General features: G+C 36.5%; 1 protein-coding gene across 1 annotated transcript in view; it reads left to right on the top strand.

Annotated features, from left to right (window-relative positions):
• Window positions 1-16,524, top strand: part of LOC107573466 (catenin alpha-2-like) — a gene marked incomplete at both ends in the record, with an annotated part of 67,468 nt that overhangs the window by 48,620 nt on the left and 2,324 nt on the right. Inside the window, one exon of the mRNA XM_016259900.1 lies at window positions 3,805-4,008. Coding sequence (XP_016115386.1) covers window positions 3,805-4,008 — 204 coding nt within the window. The remainder of the gene's footprint in view (window positions 1-3,804; window positions 4,009-16,524) is intronic.

The following is a 16,524-nucleotide window of genomic DNA, read 5'->3' as shown; positions in this document are numbered from 1 at the left end:
AAACTTTATCCATAGGATGAGGAAAATCACTTTGATAATACCTAAATACTGTATAACACAACATTACAAGATACGGAAGTGGCCACGTGACAAAAGAACGAACGACTCAGACCTGAAGACTCGGGAGATGAACTAATCATTTCTATTTCCTGTAAAGACTGCATAACTTTAGGTTAACCTTATGGGGATGTGACGTGACAAAAGAATGAATGACCCGAAGACTGGGGAGGTGAGGTGAACTAAGCAATGAATTATTAATTTCTGTTTCTTATGATTTGGTCTTGGTTGCATTATAGTTTATATAATGGGATCAATGTTTGCGTAAATACAGTAGATTTGTTGGGGAATTTGGATATTAACTTGTAACATTTTAATTATATTCTGCTGAAATGAACGAAATGACTTGGAAAAATAATTTGTTCAATTTGCTTAAAGAGATTCAAAGATCCGAGTCAGTAAAATGGATTCTGCAGTATTTTTGCAGAATCCAAGTGCTGAATATATACAAACATTCAGTACTATTCAATATTCAGCTCAATACTCTTCTTGCAGTACATACAGTAGGCCTATACAATATATTCACCTTACTCAGTTGCAATTACTATACTTTTTTAAAATGCAAACTGCTGCCGAAGCCGTATCCATATATAGCCATAAAACATAATATCGCCACTATCAATATGGTAATTTTCCCATCCCTAGAGATCATAAAGCCTGTATTTGGTAGCATATTTTCATCAATAAAAAGGGAGGGTGTTCTTGAGTCTGCATCCTGTGTTTAAAAGCCCCATTAAATCACAATGTGGTTGTAACCGAGGCCCTGGCTCTCCCCTTGAAGGTCACTTTAGCAGTCTCTGGAAATGGGCTCCAACCGACTGTCTTCAGTGGTTTCCTAATGGAAACTACTGTTTGGCAAACACAGTTGTGAGACTAAGGCATACAATATAAGGCAGTAATCTAAAGATTGTGGTAAATTGTTTTGTACAGTACACCAATAGTTCATGACTGACTTTAGGGTATACACACACACACACATTCACCAGTGTTTCTGCTACATTCATGTGTGTAGTGATGGGTTGTTCTTTAATGATTCATTAATTTTGAACAAATCTTTAATATGACTCGGGAACGACGAGTTGTCTCAGCGCGGGATTCATTCATTTCATGTTGATCGCACATGCACAATGAAATTAGTTCACCTCTCGAGTCTTCAGGTCCGAGTCGTTCGTTCTTTTGTCATGTGACGTGAGAGCAGCAATGGATACAGATCATTGTTGGATAACGCTTTAAACTTTATCCATAGGATGAGGAAAATCACTTTGATAATACCTAAATACTGTATAACACAACATTACAAGATACGGAAGTGGCCACGTGACAAAAGAACGAACGACTCAGACCTGAAGACTCGGGAGATGAACTAATCATTTCTATTTCCTGTAAAGACTGCATAACTTTAGGTTAACCTTATGGGGATGTGACGTGACAAAAGAATGAATGACCCGAAGACTGGGGAGGTGAGGTGAACTAAGCAATGAATTATTAATTTCTGTTTCTTATGATTTGGTCTTGGTTGCATTATAGTTTATATAATGGGATCAATGTTTGCGTAAATACAGTAGATTTGTTGGGGAATTTGGATATTAACTTGTAACATTTTAATTATATTCTGCTGAAATGAACGAAATGACTTGGAAAAATAATTTGTTCAATTTGCTTAAAGAGATTCAAAGATCCGAGTCAGTAAAATGGATTCTGCAGTATTTTTGCAGAATCCAAGTGCTGAATATATACAAACATTCAGTACTATTCAATATTCAGCTCAATACTCTTCTTGCAGTACATACAGTAGGCCTATACAATATATTCACCTTACTCAGTTGCAATTACTATACTTTTTTACAGAATTGCTAAATCGTTTACTCAATACAATATACTTTTTTTTCTGTAATGTTCTGGATGCTGTGTTCTCCATTTTTCTCTGTAGTTTGTAATGAATGCTTTGTAATGTATTTTATGTGTGTGTTTGTGTGTGTGTGTGTGTGTGTGATCTGAGAGCACCGGTTGATTTTGAGTGCAAGTGAAATGGTTTTGCAGTGATTGTTTGATTTTGATGGAAGAGTTCAGAGGTTTCGTGAATTTAGTTTGAGTATTTGGATTTGTGTTTTAAGGTTTTGAGAAAATGAGTGATGGTTTCAAGAAATGCGTTTTAGCAATTCAGAAAAAAACGTAATTTGAGCAGATTCTCTGTGGCCACCATAATCATTTGTAAAATTCAAAAGAACAGTAAAATAAGAGTGGAAGATAATATTGTGTAGAATTGCAAGACTAACATGTGTGGAAGTGTGGAAGAACTGGCCTGTGGGGATATTCAGTAAACGTGCTGTCTTGTCAAGGCTGGATCCGCCACACCAGAGTCCCCCCCCCATTCAGTAGTCCTCTTATTCATATGTATGTATGTATGTATGTATGTATGTATATACTGTATATGTATGTATTATATATGTGTGTGTGTTTTCCTTTTTGAGAGTAATTTGAGAGTATTTTTTATATATATTCTCTAAGATATATTCACCACACTTAGGTGTGATTTCTTTTGCTTGTGTTTACTTGTGTGTGTGTGTGTGTGTGTGTGTTTTGCAGTATTGCAAAATATTTACTATATACAATAAACAGTTTTTGTGTTTGTGTGTGTGCAACTACATGCACTGGACACTGTGTTCTCCATTTTTTTGATGTAGTATCTAATGAATGATCTGTAGTGTGTATATTATTGATTAATGTGTGTGTGTGTGATTTGAAAGCTTTGTTTGATTTTGAGTACAGGTGAAATGGTTTTGAAGCGATTGTTTGATTTTGCCAGAAGAGTCAGGACTTCTGTGAATTTTAGTTTGAAGGTTTGGATTTGTGTTTAAGGTTTTGAGAAAATGAGTGATGGTTTCAAGAAATGTGTTTTAAAAATTCAGAAAAACTGTAATGCTGCCCTCCAGTCAGAGTTGGACATTTCAAGAAATGAGGGGAAAAATGCTCCTGTATTAATTATTTTTATATTTATAACATGATAGTTCAGCAACATGACACGATCATGCTGTTTTTCTGAATATCACCACAATTGCAATGTGATTTGATAAAACAGTTCAGTAAACAAAGACACATTTTAGACACAACATGGTAAATATTGATGTATTCAATCTATTTTGCCAAAGAAAATTGTTCTAATCAAAGCAGAGCTGTCGCGCTTCCCCAAGTAACACACAGCAGCATTTTGTGTTGTTTCTGAATGAATCTGTGGTTTTTCAGAAAATTATTATTTCTACATTCAGAGTTCTATATTTAAAGCATTAACCTCATACAATTATTTATGCTTTTGTAATTGTAGTGCAAATGCAATAATAAGTGTCTCTTCATGCAGCTTCTGTGCTACTATGCAGTGCTGGATTTAGTTTAGTTTAGTTTAGTTAGTTAGTGATTTCAATTGATTGATAACAATAGCCAGTTATTCATCCCCATTAATAAAATATTCAGAGGAAAATATGGTCTGTTTTCATTTACATGAAAAATGTGTTCAATATGTTTGAATAATGAATTAACAGAATACTGCATCGTATCGTGATACTTCAGCTGGTGTCATAAGACATTTTAATGGTATCGTGATAAATAAATAAATTATATGTCTGACAATGCTAAAAATCAGCCTACAAGTGATTCTTCATAAAGTTGTTCATGGCATTTAGTGTTTTAATCTAAAACTCAATTCATATCTCTGACCTTTATTTATTTATTTATTTATTTTTCCAATTTCAGAATAAAATTATTTTGGACCCGCTAACATTCAGTGAGGCTCGCTTCAGGCCGTCACTGGAGGAACGTCTGGAGAGTATCATCAGTGGTGCTGCCCTCATGGCCGACTCCTCCTGCACACGCGACGATCGCCGTGAACGCATTGTGGCAGAGTGCAACTCCGTGCGCCAGGCCCTGCAAGACCTGCTGAGCGAGTACATGAACAATGTAAGTCCTGAACAACATTTTCTGCCATGTAGGTAGCTTGATGACTGGTTTTCAAGTGCACTATTTTTTTATTTTTGTTTTAGTTTTTCCGACTGATGATGATGAAGATGATGATTATTTATTTAATTTTTGTATTGGTTCTAGATTTAGTGACTCACAGCAAGGTTAACTTGCTGTTTAAATGCTTGTATAACGGTTTTGTGAAGGGACTAATTGTAGCAAGGCAGATTTATTTTATTCTTGCACATCTAGCTTGAAAAATATTTACCTCCAACAACCATGGTTACAGTAGTCATACATTTCAGGGAGTTGACACATACCATATAAATACACATAATATTTCTTACAAAGTGGTTATTTATTTATCAGTACTGACATCGAACATAAAAAGCTTTTTGAATAGAAAGCCTCAGCGTCATCACATATAGCGTCTGTATGAGGTTATATCAGGTTATGCACATTTCTGAAGTTTAAAATGCCTTTTTTTTACATGGAAACTTCCAGAATGGAACTTCCAGTGTGACTAAAGCGATAGCAAAGCTACACTGTCAGAAATTTCAGTTTGTATGATGATATGTTGAAATTTTCTGCAGATGTAGTGTATGTAAAGGCCGTTGATTAACCCTTACTTACGTATGTGTGCCTTTCTTTTTGTGCATATGTCAGTTATTTTGAAACAGGTGTCTCAAAGTCATTGGCAAGTGTTCTGTACTATTGATCACTGTGGTATCAATGGGGGCTGTCAGGCTTTGACGCTATGCAGTAATCAATGGCTTCTACCCAGCTCTAATCTAGTGTATGTGTTTAGTGCTGTTGTGCTCAAGCACCATACAGGAACAGAGGGATATTAAATGCAACCTCTCATTTGATTAGCGATGCCCCTTTAGTCACAACACTACGCCATGGAGATGAATATCACATCAGCACTCCAAATACAAGCTCCTGCTCTGGGAGGAAATGTGTTTGCCTGGCTAGGACGCTTGTTTTATATGAATTTTAGTCTCTCAAGATATTCATTTTCTTATGCGTTTTTTAAAGTTTTTTTATATTTGCATCTTTGTATGGGTTTGTTCATATGAATATTTTCATTAACACAAATACTTTTACATTGTATAATTGTTACATACACTGACATTAACATGTTTTACACATGTGGATACAATCTGAATATTATTTTTGCATGCTTGTCCTTTAAGTATTCATAGGCTTTTGTACATAATGTTTACACATTTTGTACATTTGGATATATGCTGAAGCAAATTATAAAAATAGCAATTATAAAAATTATTTACTTACTATATTACATGTACAGCTTTAGAAACCAGTGTAATGGTAACATATACAAAAAGACGTGTATACATTAGAGCTAAACCGATTAGTCGACAATAAAACATTTCAATAACATGGTTTGTCTAGTGTGGCACTACAATTCATTCAAGACTGCAATTCAGACCTCCTGAACGGAATCCAATAGAAGAAGACACACTTATAAGAAGTTCAAACAAAGAGGAATCAGTAGAGTGTGGGAAAGATTTACCAAACTACAAACACAAATGCTTTCATGTGTAAAGGCCCTGATATGCACACTCAAGTTATTTTTCGTTCTTCGCTTATAGGGGTACAAATAAGTTTGACATATGCAAGCAGCATTTTACTGTTAGCGAACATCCTGTTGAGAGTGGCGTTTAGATGAATATGGAAATATATGCTAAATATATGCTAAAATATTTTGTTTTTCCTCTCAATAACAAAATATACACGCAACAAAAAAATTACAGCATTATTTATTTATTTTGTTTAACACAAATCTAAAAAGCTTTGTTGTTTTAATTTCTGATACCTGGCTTTTAATGTGGTAAAGTGCTATATGGTTATAATCTGATCTCAGAAAACACAAGTTTATGGCTGGTGTAGAGTGTATTTGTTGTGACGTAATCGTACCGTTTCGCGGCTCTTCTGTTGTAACAACTTCCCAGTCCCTCAGGCTGAATTCCTGTAGTTTCTCAGCTCACTTCGAAATGATTCATTATTTTTGGTAGTTTCTGCTAGAGAGCTACAGCTGCAGGCATGGAAAAATGTGTCAGCGATCTAAACCAAAGGCCAAAGAGATGGCAAAACTTGAAATGGTAAATTATTTATTTTTGTTTTGATATCTCTGTTATATGTCAAAACTCTAAAAACAAATTTTATCCCAACAGATCTGTGGTATATTTTATATATCCGTATTCAGGTAGAACAAAATAGAGAAAGAATACAAGTAAGCTTGAGGTAACTAGAAGTGGTGTCTGATTTCTACACTGTACACAAAACTACCATTGGTTCAGTTTCTTTTAACACCTTTTCGACTTCTGCCACTGTCCTTTCACCTTTTGCTCTCATCGTTCTTCAAGCTCAAGCCTGAACGACTTGTGAAACAGCACGGGCTTGATCAATGTGCTGGTTTGCAATAAATTAAGTTCAAGTGACAGGAGAATGTCCATACTTGTCCTACCAGGTAGTGACTGTTGATTGGTGACACCCGCCCAGGCTCCCAAACCACTGCTGAATCATCAGAATTGGCTGATTTAGTTACGGCAACCCAGACAGGCCAATTTATCAATTGTTCGACTGGATAATGCATTGCTTACCTGGGTCAAGGGAGCTTGGACTTGTGGCTAGAGGTTGAGGGGGTCAAGGGGTTTGTGGGTGTGGTGGTTCACCTCACTAGCCTGGCCTGCAGTCCACTAAAGAGGATTTAGGAAGTTGGTTAGCAGAGCTTAATCTTGCACTTAGCGGGACGAGGCACCCCTGTGGTCACACTGCGTTTAGAGAAGATGGATGCCTATGTTCTTCGGCTCTCCAGGGGGCTACACAGAAAGCCTTGATCAAGAGGCAGGGTCTCCGAACACTCCATCAGCCTAACAGCGCTGCTACCAGCCACACACGCACGGAGCCTTTGCAACCCAAAGGATTGCTTAAGAAGAACTATAGCGAAGGAAATAGAAGTGCTGGGATGGATAGATTAGAAGCACATATGAGATTTGGTGTCACCTCCTACTGCAGTACTGGGGGCGGATGAAGATGCTATTTTGTGACTTACTTTGAAAAGTTGGGTCACCAGCACTTTATGCGCATCAAATACCTTGACAAATTGCTTTTTTTCTTTTTTTTAATGGCGAATAGGCTTTCACGCTAGAACTGCCAGGGGTCGCTGTATACCTAAAACCGCCAGCGGGTAAATTTTACCCACGCACATGACAGCTGTTTCTGAATAGCTAAAGAACATATTATTTCATTGTATTATGCTACTGTCTTCACAAAGAAGTGTCTAGAGTCATGAAATTATGTCTAGTCATCAACTAGGCTATATTTTTGTCCTATTGTTTTATGTTCAACACTTTTTTTATGCAGGCTACACTAGTCACTTTTCATAACGGTCAATATTAAGCTAAACAAGCCTGCACTGACAACGAGAATTAGAAGGAAGTAAATACATATTTAGGTGGTGTAACTGGCTATTATAATACAATGTCATTAATCAATATATTAGGATAACCTATGTTATTTAAATAACTAAAATAGCCTATAGACAATAATGAGCAATAATAGGAATTCACCACATTGCATAGGATGATGCGATGACAAATTCAAGCGCACAGCTTCACCTAATTAATTATTTGTTTAGCTATATCATTTATAATTTGAATTATACAAGAAGAACACCAATAATTAAAAAAAAGGTTTTATTCATTAGCCTACATCAGACTGGATGTTTTTTCTTCAGGAAACAGGCAGACTAGAATAAATAGCATCACAGATGCGAACAATAAACGATAGAAATGGCAAAACAAAAATTAAATAATTAATCCAAATGTTGAACAATTATGAGTAACATTAGGATAAAACGTCTAAATATGATATAGGCCTATTGATCGCCGACAGGACGCTTTACTTATCTCCCCACCATCAGACTCTCCATCACTCATGGCATTTAGTGCTTCTTATACCTCTTCAGCATTCATAAATCGCCTTATTTACTCATTTTGTCTTTATTTGTGAAACTGATAACTGCTAATTCAGTGAGTGAAAGGCGTTGCTATGTTAAAACATAAGCAGCACAAAAATGACAGCGCGAACATACAGGCATTATATAGCGGGTAAATTTGACCCGCGCTGGCGCTTATAGGTATAAATGCCCTGTTTTTTGATCTGGTTTTATCTATACAGTTTTTAACAACAGGGGATTGTGAATCACACAATTTTAGTAAAAGTCAGTGACTGGGAGACTTGAATGTTTAATTAAAAATATTTGATGTACGTTTTAAAAACAGCCACGGGTAAAATTTACCCTGTGGCCGTTCTAGTGTTAATGCTATATCAAGCATGAACCATAATTTGTTACTTACAAGTCGGTTGCTGGTGTTATTATGTGGAGGGTCATTCTTAGTCTAGAGAGAATTTGATTGGGGGAAAAGAAGTGTAATGCGGGATAAGTCTTCAATATATTTAGTTTATACAGTCTTGGTCATTACTGTTTAAGCAAAACTAAATAGCTCTCACTTTTAGGAGAACACTAGCATATCAATAGCTTCAAAGCTAACTGTCCAGAATGGACTATGTGGCACAAAACGAACATGATATCAAGACTAGAAGCTGTTAAATTTTATTGAACATCAGAGTAGTGTCGTTTCTTGAATTAATTGTTTTGAAGTGTCTTTGAGCAAATCAACTGAGTGAATAAATCAGAGACTCATTTATAAAGACAAGCTCAATCTGGAATAGCAACTAGCAAACTACTCTTACTGCTTCTGAATGCAGTCCAATTGAATTAATTCCTGAATGAATCAGCATTTTTGAATGAATCATTTGAATGACTCAATGGAAAATCTCCAGGAGTAATGCACAGTTACTGTTGCATATTATATTGTATTATATACTGATCTGATTTGTTTTTGTGAAAAGAGTTGATATTGTATAGCTCAGTTTAAGTCTTTGAATTTATAGTTCAGAATGTTGTCAGTATGAGTTCTAGAATGGTATACAAAATGTACAGAATGTTGTGACTTCCTGCCCATCTCCTTAGGATAGCTAATAACAAGCTGTCGTGACGTGACACGATAATGTCATGTGACTGCTGATGCCTCTGCACAGTGTCCTCCCAGCCACACAAGCGCTTTGATGCCTTGATTTGGCAAGTGCTAGACACCGTCTCACTGAACAAGACCAGTCATTTCAGAGAAATAACCCACAGCATGCACAAGAAAAAAGCCTTTCTTTCGCTCTCACCATCCATCTCACTCCATCTGCATCAGTGCAAAACCTGCCCCCAAAGACACAAGCAAAAATACACATGCATATTACACATTCCCCTTTAAGCTTTCAAGCAAAGTCTCCTGCAAACATCTCCTGTGATTTGCTCTCTCTACTTTTGCTAGTACGACTTGCACTGTTCTATTAGCCTGGGTGCAAGAATCTTGAGTCATCTTAGCTCTTTACTAGCCTATCTGAAGATTGAGGTCTCTTTCATAGCTGTTGGTTATAACTGGTGTTTGTAGCATTTGGAAGTATGCTGTATGTTTGACATCTCCTGTGTCCATTAGCGATGACTGGAGAGAAACACACAGCGTGATTGTCTGCAGGGAACCTGAACTCATGTGAGCTTTTGTTTTCTGCATCTGAAGAGACGAGTGGGGCTTTAGGTTTTCCAAGACTTTAACTGCATCTCTACTTGATGGCTCCTGCTGCTTGTTTAACTTTCCCATCTCGATCTTTCTAACCTAATTAGACATCATCTTCTCTTCTTCGTTCTCTCAGTTTCTCCTTGCTGAGCAGATTTATCCTGGCTTCTGTTGTAGCATCATGCATGAAATACTCCACATAACATGACACATTCTTTCTTACATAAAAAAAGACAGCCATAAATATTAGTATTGTAGTTTTGTTCTGTAAAATAATAATAATATGCAATACAAGTCAATATACAGTTTTTAAAATACCATTTTTCAGAAAGAAGTGCATAGAGGTTTGGAGTGACATAAGTTTGAATAAATTATGACAATTTTCATTTTTGAATGAACTGTTCCTTCAAGGATGCATTTGCTCTCATTTTGGTTAACTCTCATGTTCTTCATAACCATTCCTCAGGCAGGGGAAGCTGACATTGTCACAGGTAGCAGACAGAGAGACCTAATTAATGTCAAGCGATCGAGCCACAAGTATTGCTCACAATTAAGTTTTGTCTCCCAGCATGTCAAGCTGACTTAATGTCAAGACTCATATTGAATTGTTATCAATAGGGTTGTCACGATTATGAAATTTGGCTGACGATTAATTGTTTAAAAATAGTCACGGTTATTGTGATTGTTTTAGGGCTTTGGCTGTCAGACTCGGTTCCATGTTTTGTGTGTTTTGCTCCCCATGTGTTTCCATGGTCTTCCGGTTCCTGCTCCCTGATTGTTTATTATTTGATTCCAGGTGTTCCCCGTTTATTTCTATTGATCCTAGGTGTGTCTCGTCATCCCCTCATCCTGTCATGTGGTTAAATAGTGTTCCCTGTTTTGAGTTCCTTTGTCCGGTATTGTTCATGCTAACCCCTTGCTACATGTGGTTTCCCAGTTCCCTTGGATGTAATTAAAAACTTGTTATTTAATTATCGTGACAGGCCTAGTTATAAGATCACTATTTTTGAAATTCTTCCAACTAGGCCTAGATCTTTTTACCAATGCCAGGATAGAAGAAATGTCTTGGTTAGTGGCTCGTCCTTTAAATTAATTGTGCTCTTGTGCTAGATGTCTTTTGCTTTAAAAAAAAAATCCTCAATATACTTAACCTTTCAGAGGTCATCACAAATCAAAGACCCCCGTTTGCATTTCAGGATTGTTTTTGCAGTTTTCTTCACCCACTTCGTCATCGAGAGCCTCTTTTTAGCCAGATTCCACACTTACGCCCTATTAAGCGGCCTGCATGGAGCGATCCATCAGCCTTTTCCCATAGTGACTTGTACCCTCCCCTCCATCTGTCGGGCCCTAAGTCCCCTGGCTTGTTTGGCACTACCAATGAGAGACGCTTACTTCATGTACAGCCCCATTCCAAATACAAAGCACAGACTCATGCTATCTGTGTTGTTTTAGTTCACAATAGTAGGGATGCCTGATATATTGGTATAACGTCTGTTAACAGACAATATTAGATATAAACAAACACCATTCAAAAGTTTGGAGTGGGGGATTTTTGAAAAGTCTCTTATGCTCACCAAGGCTGCACTTAGTTGAAAATGCAGTAGATACAATTTAAAATAACCATTTTTTTGTTGTTGTTGTTTTTGAATGTAATTTGCTCCTGCGATTGCTGAAATGTAATTTATTTATGTGAAGCTGAATTATCTTCAGTGTCACATGATCAGAAAGTATTCTATTCCCCAAAATTGTATTTATTTACTTTTCTTAATAGATTTTGTGATTTGATGATAATATTTTTTGATAATTTTAATGAATCTTTTTGAACAGTAGTGTATGTATATTGTATGTATGTGTATTCATCAATTTTTTCTGCAATGGTTGATATAGATTTGTTAATCATGCACCACTGCTGTCATCTAACTCAATTATTTTTTGAAACACTAACAATTTATTACGCTGTTAAACTGAATTTTTGGCAAACGTCAAAATAAAAATTTGTTTATCGTACTGCACATTACAATGCCTAAATTTACGTGATTCTAGTTTTTGTTTTATTTTAATTATTTATTTAATTCTTATTTTCTTATTAGTTTTCATTTTTATATTTCGTTTTTTTTTTTCAATTATATATTTTTATGTATATGCTTTTAAAATAATATATAGAAATTTCATCAGGCAAAAATTTTACATAAGATACTTTCTAACTCAAAAGTGCCATAACTGTGGGGAAAAGGGGAACTTTTGTCTTTTGTAGATCCATCGCACCTTCACAAAGGCATCTGAAACTATTAATAAGAAAAGTAAAAGGACACACAGTTCCAAACTCTCAAGGAGGGACTTTTTATCTCCCAATTTCCTTTACAAGGACTCTTGCCTGCATGCTGGCCCTTGGCCTTGCTCTGGTAATGCAAGGAGAGAAGGACGCAGGCACGAGGTGCCTTTATCTTCTCCCTCACATTTTTTTCCCAAGCTCTGGCTCTATCAGTGTTAAACTAGAATTGCACTGCCAGCGACTCCTGTCCCTCCTTCTCCAAAAGAGTGGTTTGCAGGTTAGAAAACATAATTGGTCCCCATATATAGTCAAAGTGCTTAATTCAACACCGCAATGCAAGATAATTCAGGCAGGGAAGGAGTTTATAATTCCCCAACATTTTCATTAATTTGCTCCTCATGTCTGCTGCCTGCAGTAATCAGGGGAATGAAATAGGGCTCAGAATGATGATAAATCACTCGGTGGCCATGCTTTCTGCGGTGCTGCTTCATTACTGAACAGTGATGAGAGTTAAAATAGTCTTCACATTGCTTTGTGAGTCAGGGAGGCACAATGTTGTGTCTGTGTGTATGTGTGTAGAAGATGTGTCATTTTCTACCCTCTTACCAGCTGTCATTTTCTTCTTTTTTTTCTGTCTGTGTGTTTTGAGCAAACATGCACTCATGTCTACTTAACATTTCTGAGTTGTTCTCTCTGTCTGTGAGCATTGAAAATGTTTTGTGTGGGTGAACATGTGTTAGCACGTGGAGGTCTTCTTATTTTCTCTCTTTTGTTCCACCTTTTTTTCTGTTATATTTGTTTGCTCCAGGCTGAATGAGCACCTCACTCATTTCATTTTTGGGTTTGTTTGTTTTGGTTTGAGCCTTCCCGTGTGTTTTTGTGTCTGGTTATGTATCAGACTTGAGGTTAGCAGGGTTTAAAGGCCTGACTGTGAATCCAAACAGGGCAAAATCAATCTTGCTATGGTGCCTTTCTTTGTCTATTTTCTTCCTCTGAATGACTCGCTGGTGATTCAGCTGTTTTCTTGGTGCCAGTATCAATATGCTGAGAATGTGATCTTGAAAAATGTATAAGTCTGAATACCATTCTAAAAGGGGAGTTCTGTCTATTGTATTTTTATCTTATATATATTTTTACTTACCCTTTTCAGAATTTGACTTTTGTCAGATCGGTCAATGTGCCCGAGTGTCATTTGAACAGGTAGACCCACAGAACCACAGTGTGATGACACATGACAGGTCATACACATTCCGCTCTTTAAATAATCGCATCAGCCTCTCTCGAAAAAGTCTCAGCATCCATCCGGTGAATTAGCTTTCTGCTCTGGCTTGACGTCAACATTCCCTCGGCATCCTCATTGCGTGCTTCCTTTAATAAATTCAGGAAACTGCCGTCTGCCAACAGTCATGCTCGCTTTCAATTAAGGACGTTTCAGAGGCATCGTGCCGTGAATCAGAACACCCGCCACTCCATTGGGTCACAAGACACTCACGTCGATGTATATGTGAATGCTCGTCCGTGCCACAAGGCCATGCCATTCTCCGCCGAGGTGATGCAGCCATCCGGGATTTAATTGTCTTTTTAGGCTATTTCATATTAAGGGGAAGAGATAGAATTAACTAGAGACAAATTAATGTAATAAAAGCTCTAAGAGCTACACTTCCCGATTCAGCCCGCCGAGATTCGACTTTACCATGCCCCCCGCCCTTAAGAGCTGTCTGTAGTGAGAGCGGCTAACGTGATTGACATTGATAGGTGGATGGAGCTGTGGAATCGAGTGTAATTTCGTTAAACGGGCAGACATGGATCTGAGGAGCAGGGCTCTAACAATGTTATTACGCTACATATGTTAGAGTTATGAATGCAGGGCTGAACTCGGCTGGGTGATGGAGCATGCAGTTAATCCTGCAGCCCGAGTGGAAGGAGGCGGGTGGAGAAGTGCATGCTGGGCTGTAGGGTAAACCGTGTGGAACTGTTCAATCAGGAATCAGAGTAAAAGAGCTGGAGGAATATGGAGAGAGAACATGGAGAATAAAGGAGATGTTTAAATAACTCTGACTTATGGGCTTGCCGTTTGCCTTTAAACAGGAATCAAATAATTCGGGTTTATTGCTGCCGTTCATAATCCTCATTGTTGTCTGTTGTTGTAATGATAATGCACACATAAACTGAGTTGACATGTCATTTGACTTCATTACAGTCACTTATATGCTTTTACTCGCCCACGTGAGCTTTTTTATTGTCAAGCTAAAATCATTGCCAATCATTGGACTTGGAATCAGCTTTGTTAAACCTATACGACAGACATTTTGATTTAAAAGAGCCCCTTTTTATTCCTTATTAGGTTAAAATTAATAATATTTTTTAATAACAATAATAATAATTAATAATAATAATACTATGCTATGTTTTGTTTTGTAAACAAACATTAGAGTTTGGAAGTATTTTTGTTTTCTTCTGTATTTTTTGTTTTGTTAGTTTTATTGAAGCAAAAAACTAAATAATATGCAGTATGTAAGAGTTTGAAATTCAATAGTTTGTGTGGATGACAAACCTATTTCCATCCCATTAAATCTTTCGGCCAGTCAAACCATTATCAAAGTAAATGCACTTGTGAAATAAAAGTTATGTATTTCTAAAACTGCTTCAGTTTGAATGAAAGCTTTTGGTGAGTCTGCTATTTTTTACCCACGGTATTGATTGTTTTAGGATAGAAGTGAGTCATTGTACTGATGACAATTTCAATTATATTAAAGAGGCTGCTAAGTGAAATTAGCATAATGAGTTAAAATAAACATATCTTGTTCGGTGATGATGAGCCTTACTGATAGTGCTGAAAGGTTGGGAAACACTTGTTTACATTACAGAGTCCTTTCAGATTTATTTTAATTGATCTTGTATATTTAGTGCACATTTACCATAACTCAGTATCTGTGGCTACAAGACCACACTTAATGAATCTATTGTGCGTGACGACTGCCATTGTTGGGTCCTTTCTCATTCCCCCACACATGGCTGCCTCACACGTGAGAATCCTTCACCAGTCTTTGTTTATGTTCCTTAGGTCTTTATCCAGTCAGCAGCACAAAATGAGTAGTTTTAATCCCTTTTCTGTTTGTTCTGGAGCTCCATAAATTATTTTTGTCAACATGCAAACATTTATAAATAAGTCATATTGCCCCAATGTTTCAGCGTGGTTGCTTGCACACCCCTTCGACGGGTGAAAATTAATGTCCATCTCGCCCCAGTTTATTGTCCCCCCTTGTTTACTACATGAAAACATGAAATATAAATGCAGGTTTGAAGACCAAGACATTAGGGTCATGTATGATGCATGAGATTATCCACCCTGATTCTGCGTTTTTCACTGTCTTTTATATTTCACACAGTACAGACAGATGTGGAATGATTGTGTGTGTTTGTGTCTCTGAGACAGAATCAGTATGTTTAACAAAGTCACATACTTAGTGATTCGGTAAACAAATAATTTGATTTGCTATATACAGTAGGGCATTTACAATGACAATGTCTCATACTAAATCCTGTGTGAGTTTGAATAACATTATACATTGTCGACTTAGGGGAGCAATTTTTGGCATTTTGTCAAAATAATTTTATTTTTCACTAATTACTTGGACAGAAGTCTTTTATGAGCATCTGATTTAAAAGAAAATTACATAAATTACTTAATGCATGCTATATGTAAAGCCCACTTTGTAGTCAGAGTTACATTTTTTTTAATGTTGATATATATTTCTTCTTGGAAACTGAAGTCTGTCTGGAATTTGAATGATGGCTAATGGTTAACATGACCTCCATTAAACACCCACAATCCCAACAAATGTCCATTCTTCATTTAAAATGAATGCAAATAACACAAATAACTTGAAAGCATTTGAAGATGAAATGTGCAATTTCAGAAATTACAAAATTGCAAAAAAGAAGAATAATAAATGTTCTGCTTCATTTTCATCTCAGAATATTTTGTTTATTTATGTATTTATTTATTTTTTTTGTATAAAACTTAAAGGGATAGTTCTCCCAAAAATGAAAATGACCCCATGATTTACTCACCTCCTACGTCTTCTGCTGGACGCCACTCTCTCGTAACAACAGTTAGCGGAAGCTAGAGATTAAGGTTTATAAAGTTGTAAATATGGATATTTTTCAAATGCATCGTTTCGCTTCAGAAGCCCTTTATTAACCCCCCGGAGCTGTGTGGATTAATTTTATAATGGATGGGAGCAATTTTTTGGACTTCAAATTTTGGAGGCTATAATATAAAGAAATTAGCTACATTTATTTTCAAATTAAATATCACAACACACATTTATCATTTCAGTCTAGTGCGTTTTATATATAATGTAAGCGCAACTTGTGTAGATTTAAAAAGGCATGACTGCTTCATTTTGGTGTGTATTTGTATACTTTTACCATCTAATCAATCTCAACATGCTTTAATTTGGTGTCGCTAGACGTTTGCATCACTAAGGTTAAATTAAAGTGTTTCTTTGGCCTGTGCTCTGGAAGGGATCTGTTAAATCTAATAAACTTTAATTACTAAAACTAAAACTGAAACTAAACTAT

This window comes from Sinocyclocheilus grahami, unplaced genomic scaffold, assembly GCF_001515645.1.
Source record: "Sinocyclocheilus grahami isolate Dianchi unplaced genomic scaffold, SAMN03320097.WGS_v1.1 scaffold1951.1, whole genome shotgun sequence".
NCBI classification, from domain to species: Eukaryota; Metazoa; Chordata; class Actinopteri; order Cypriniformes; family Cyprinidae; genus Sinocyclocheilus; species Sinocyclocheilus grahami.
The sequence above is the reverse complement of the archived record's forward strand: the minus strand, read 5'-3'. Positions and strand labels throughout refer to the sequence as shown.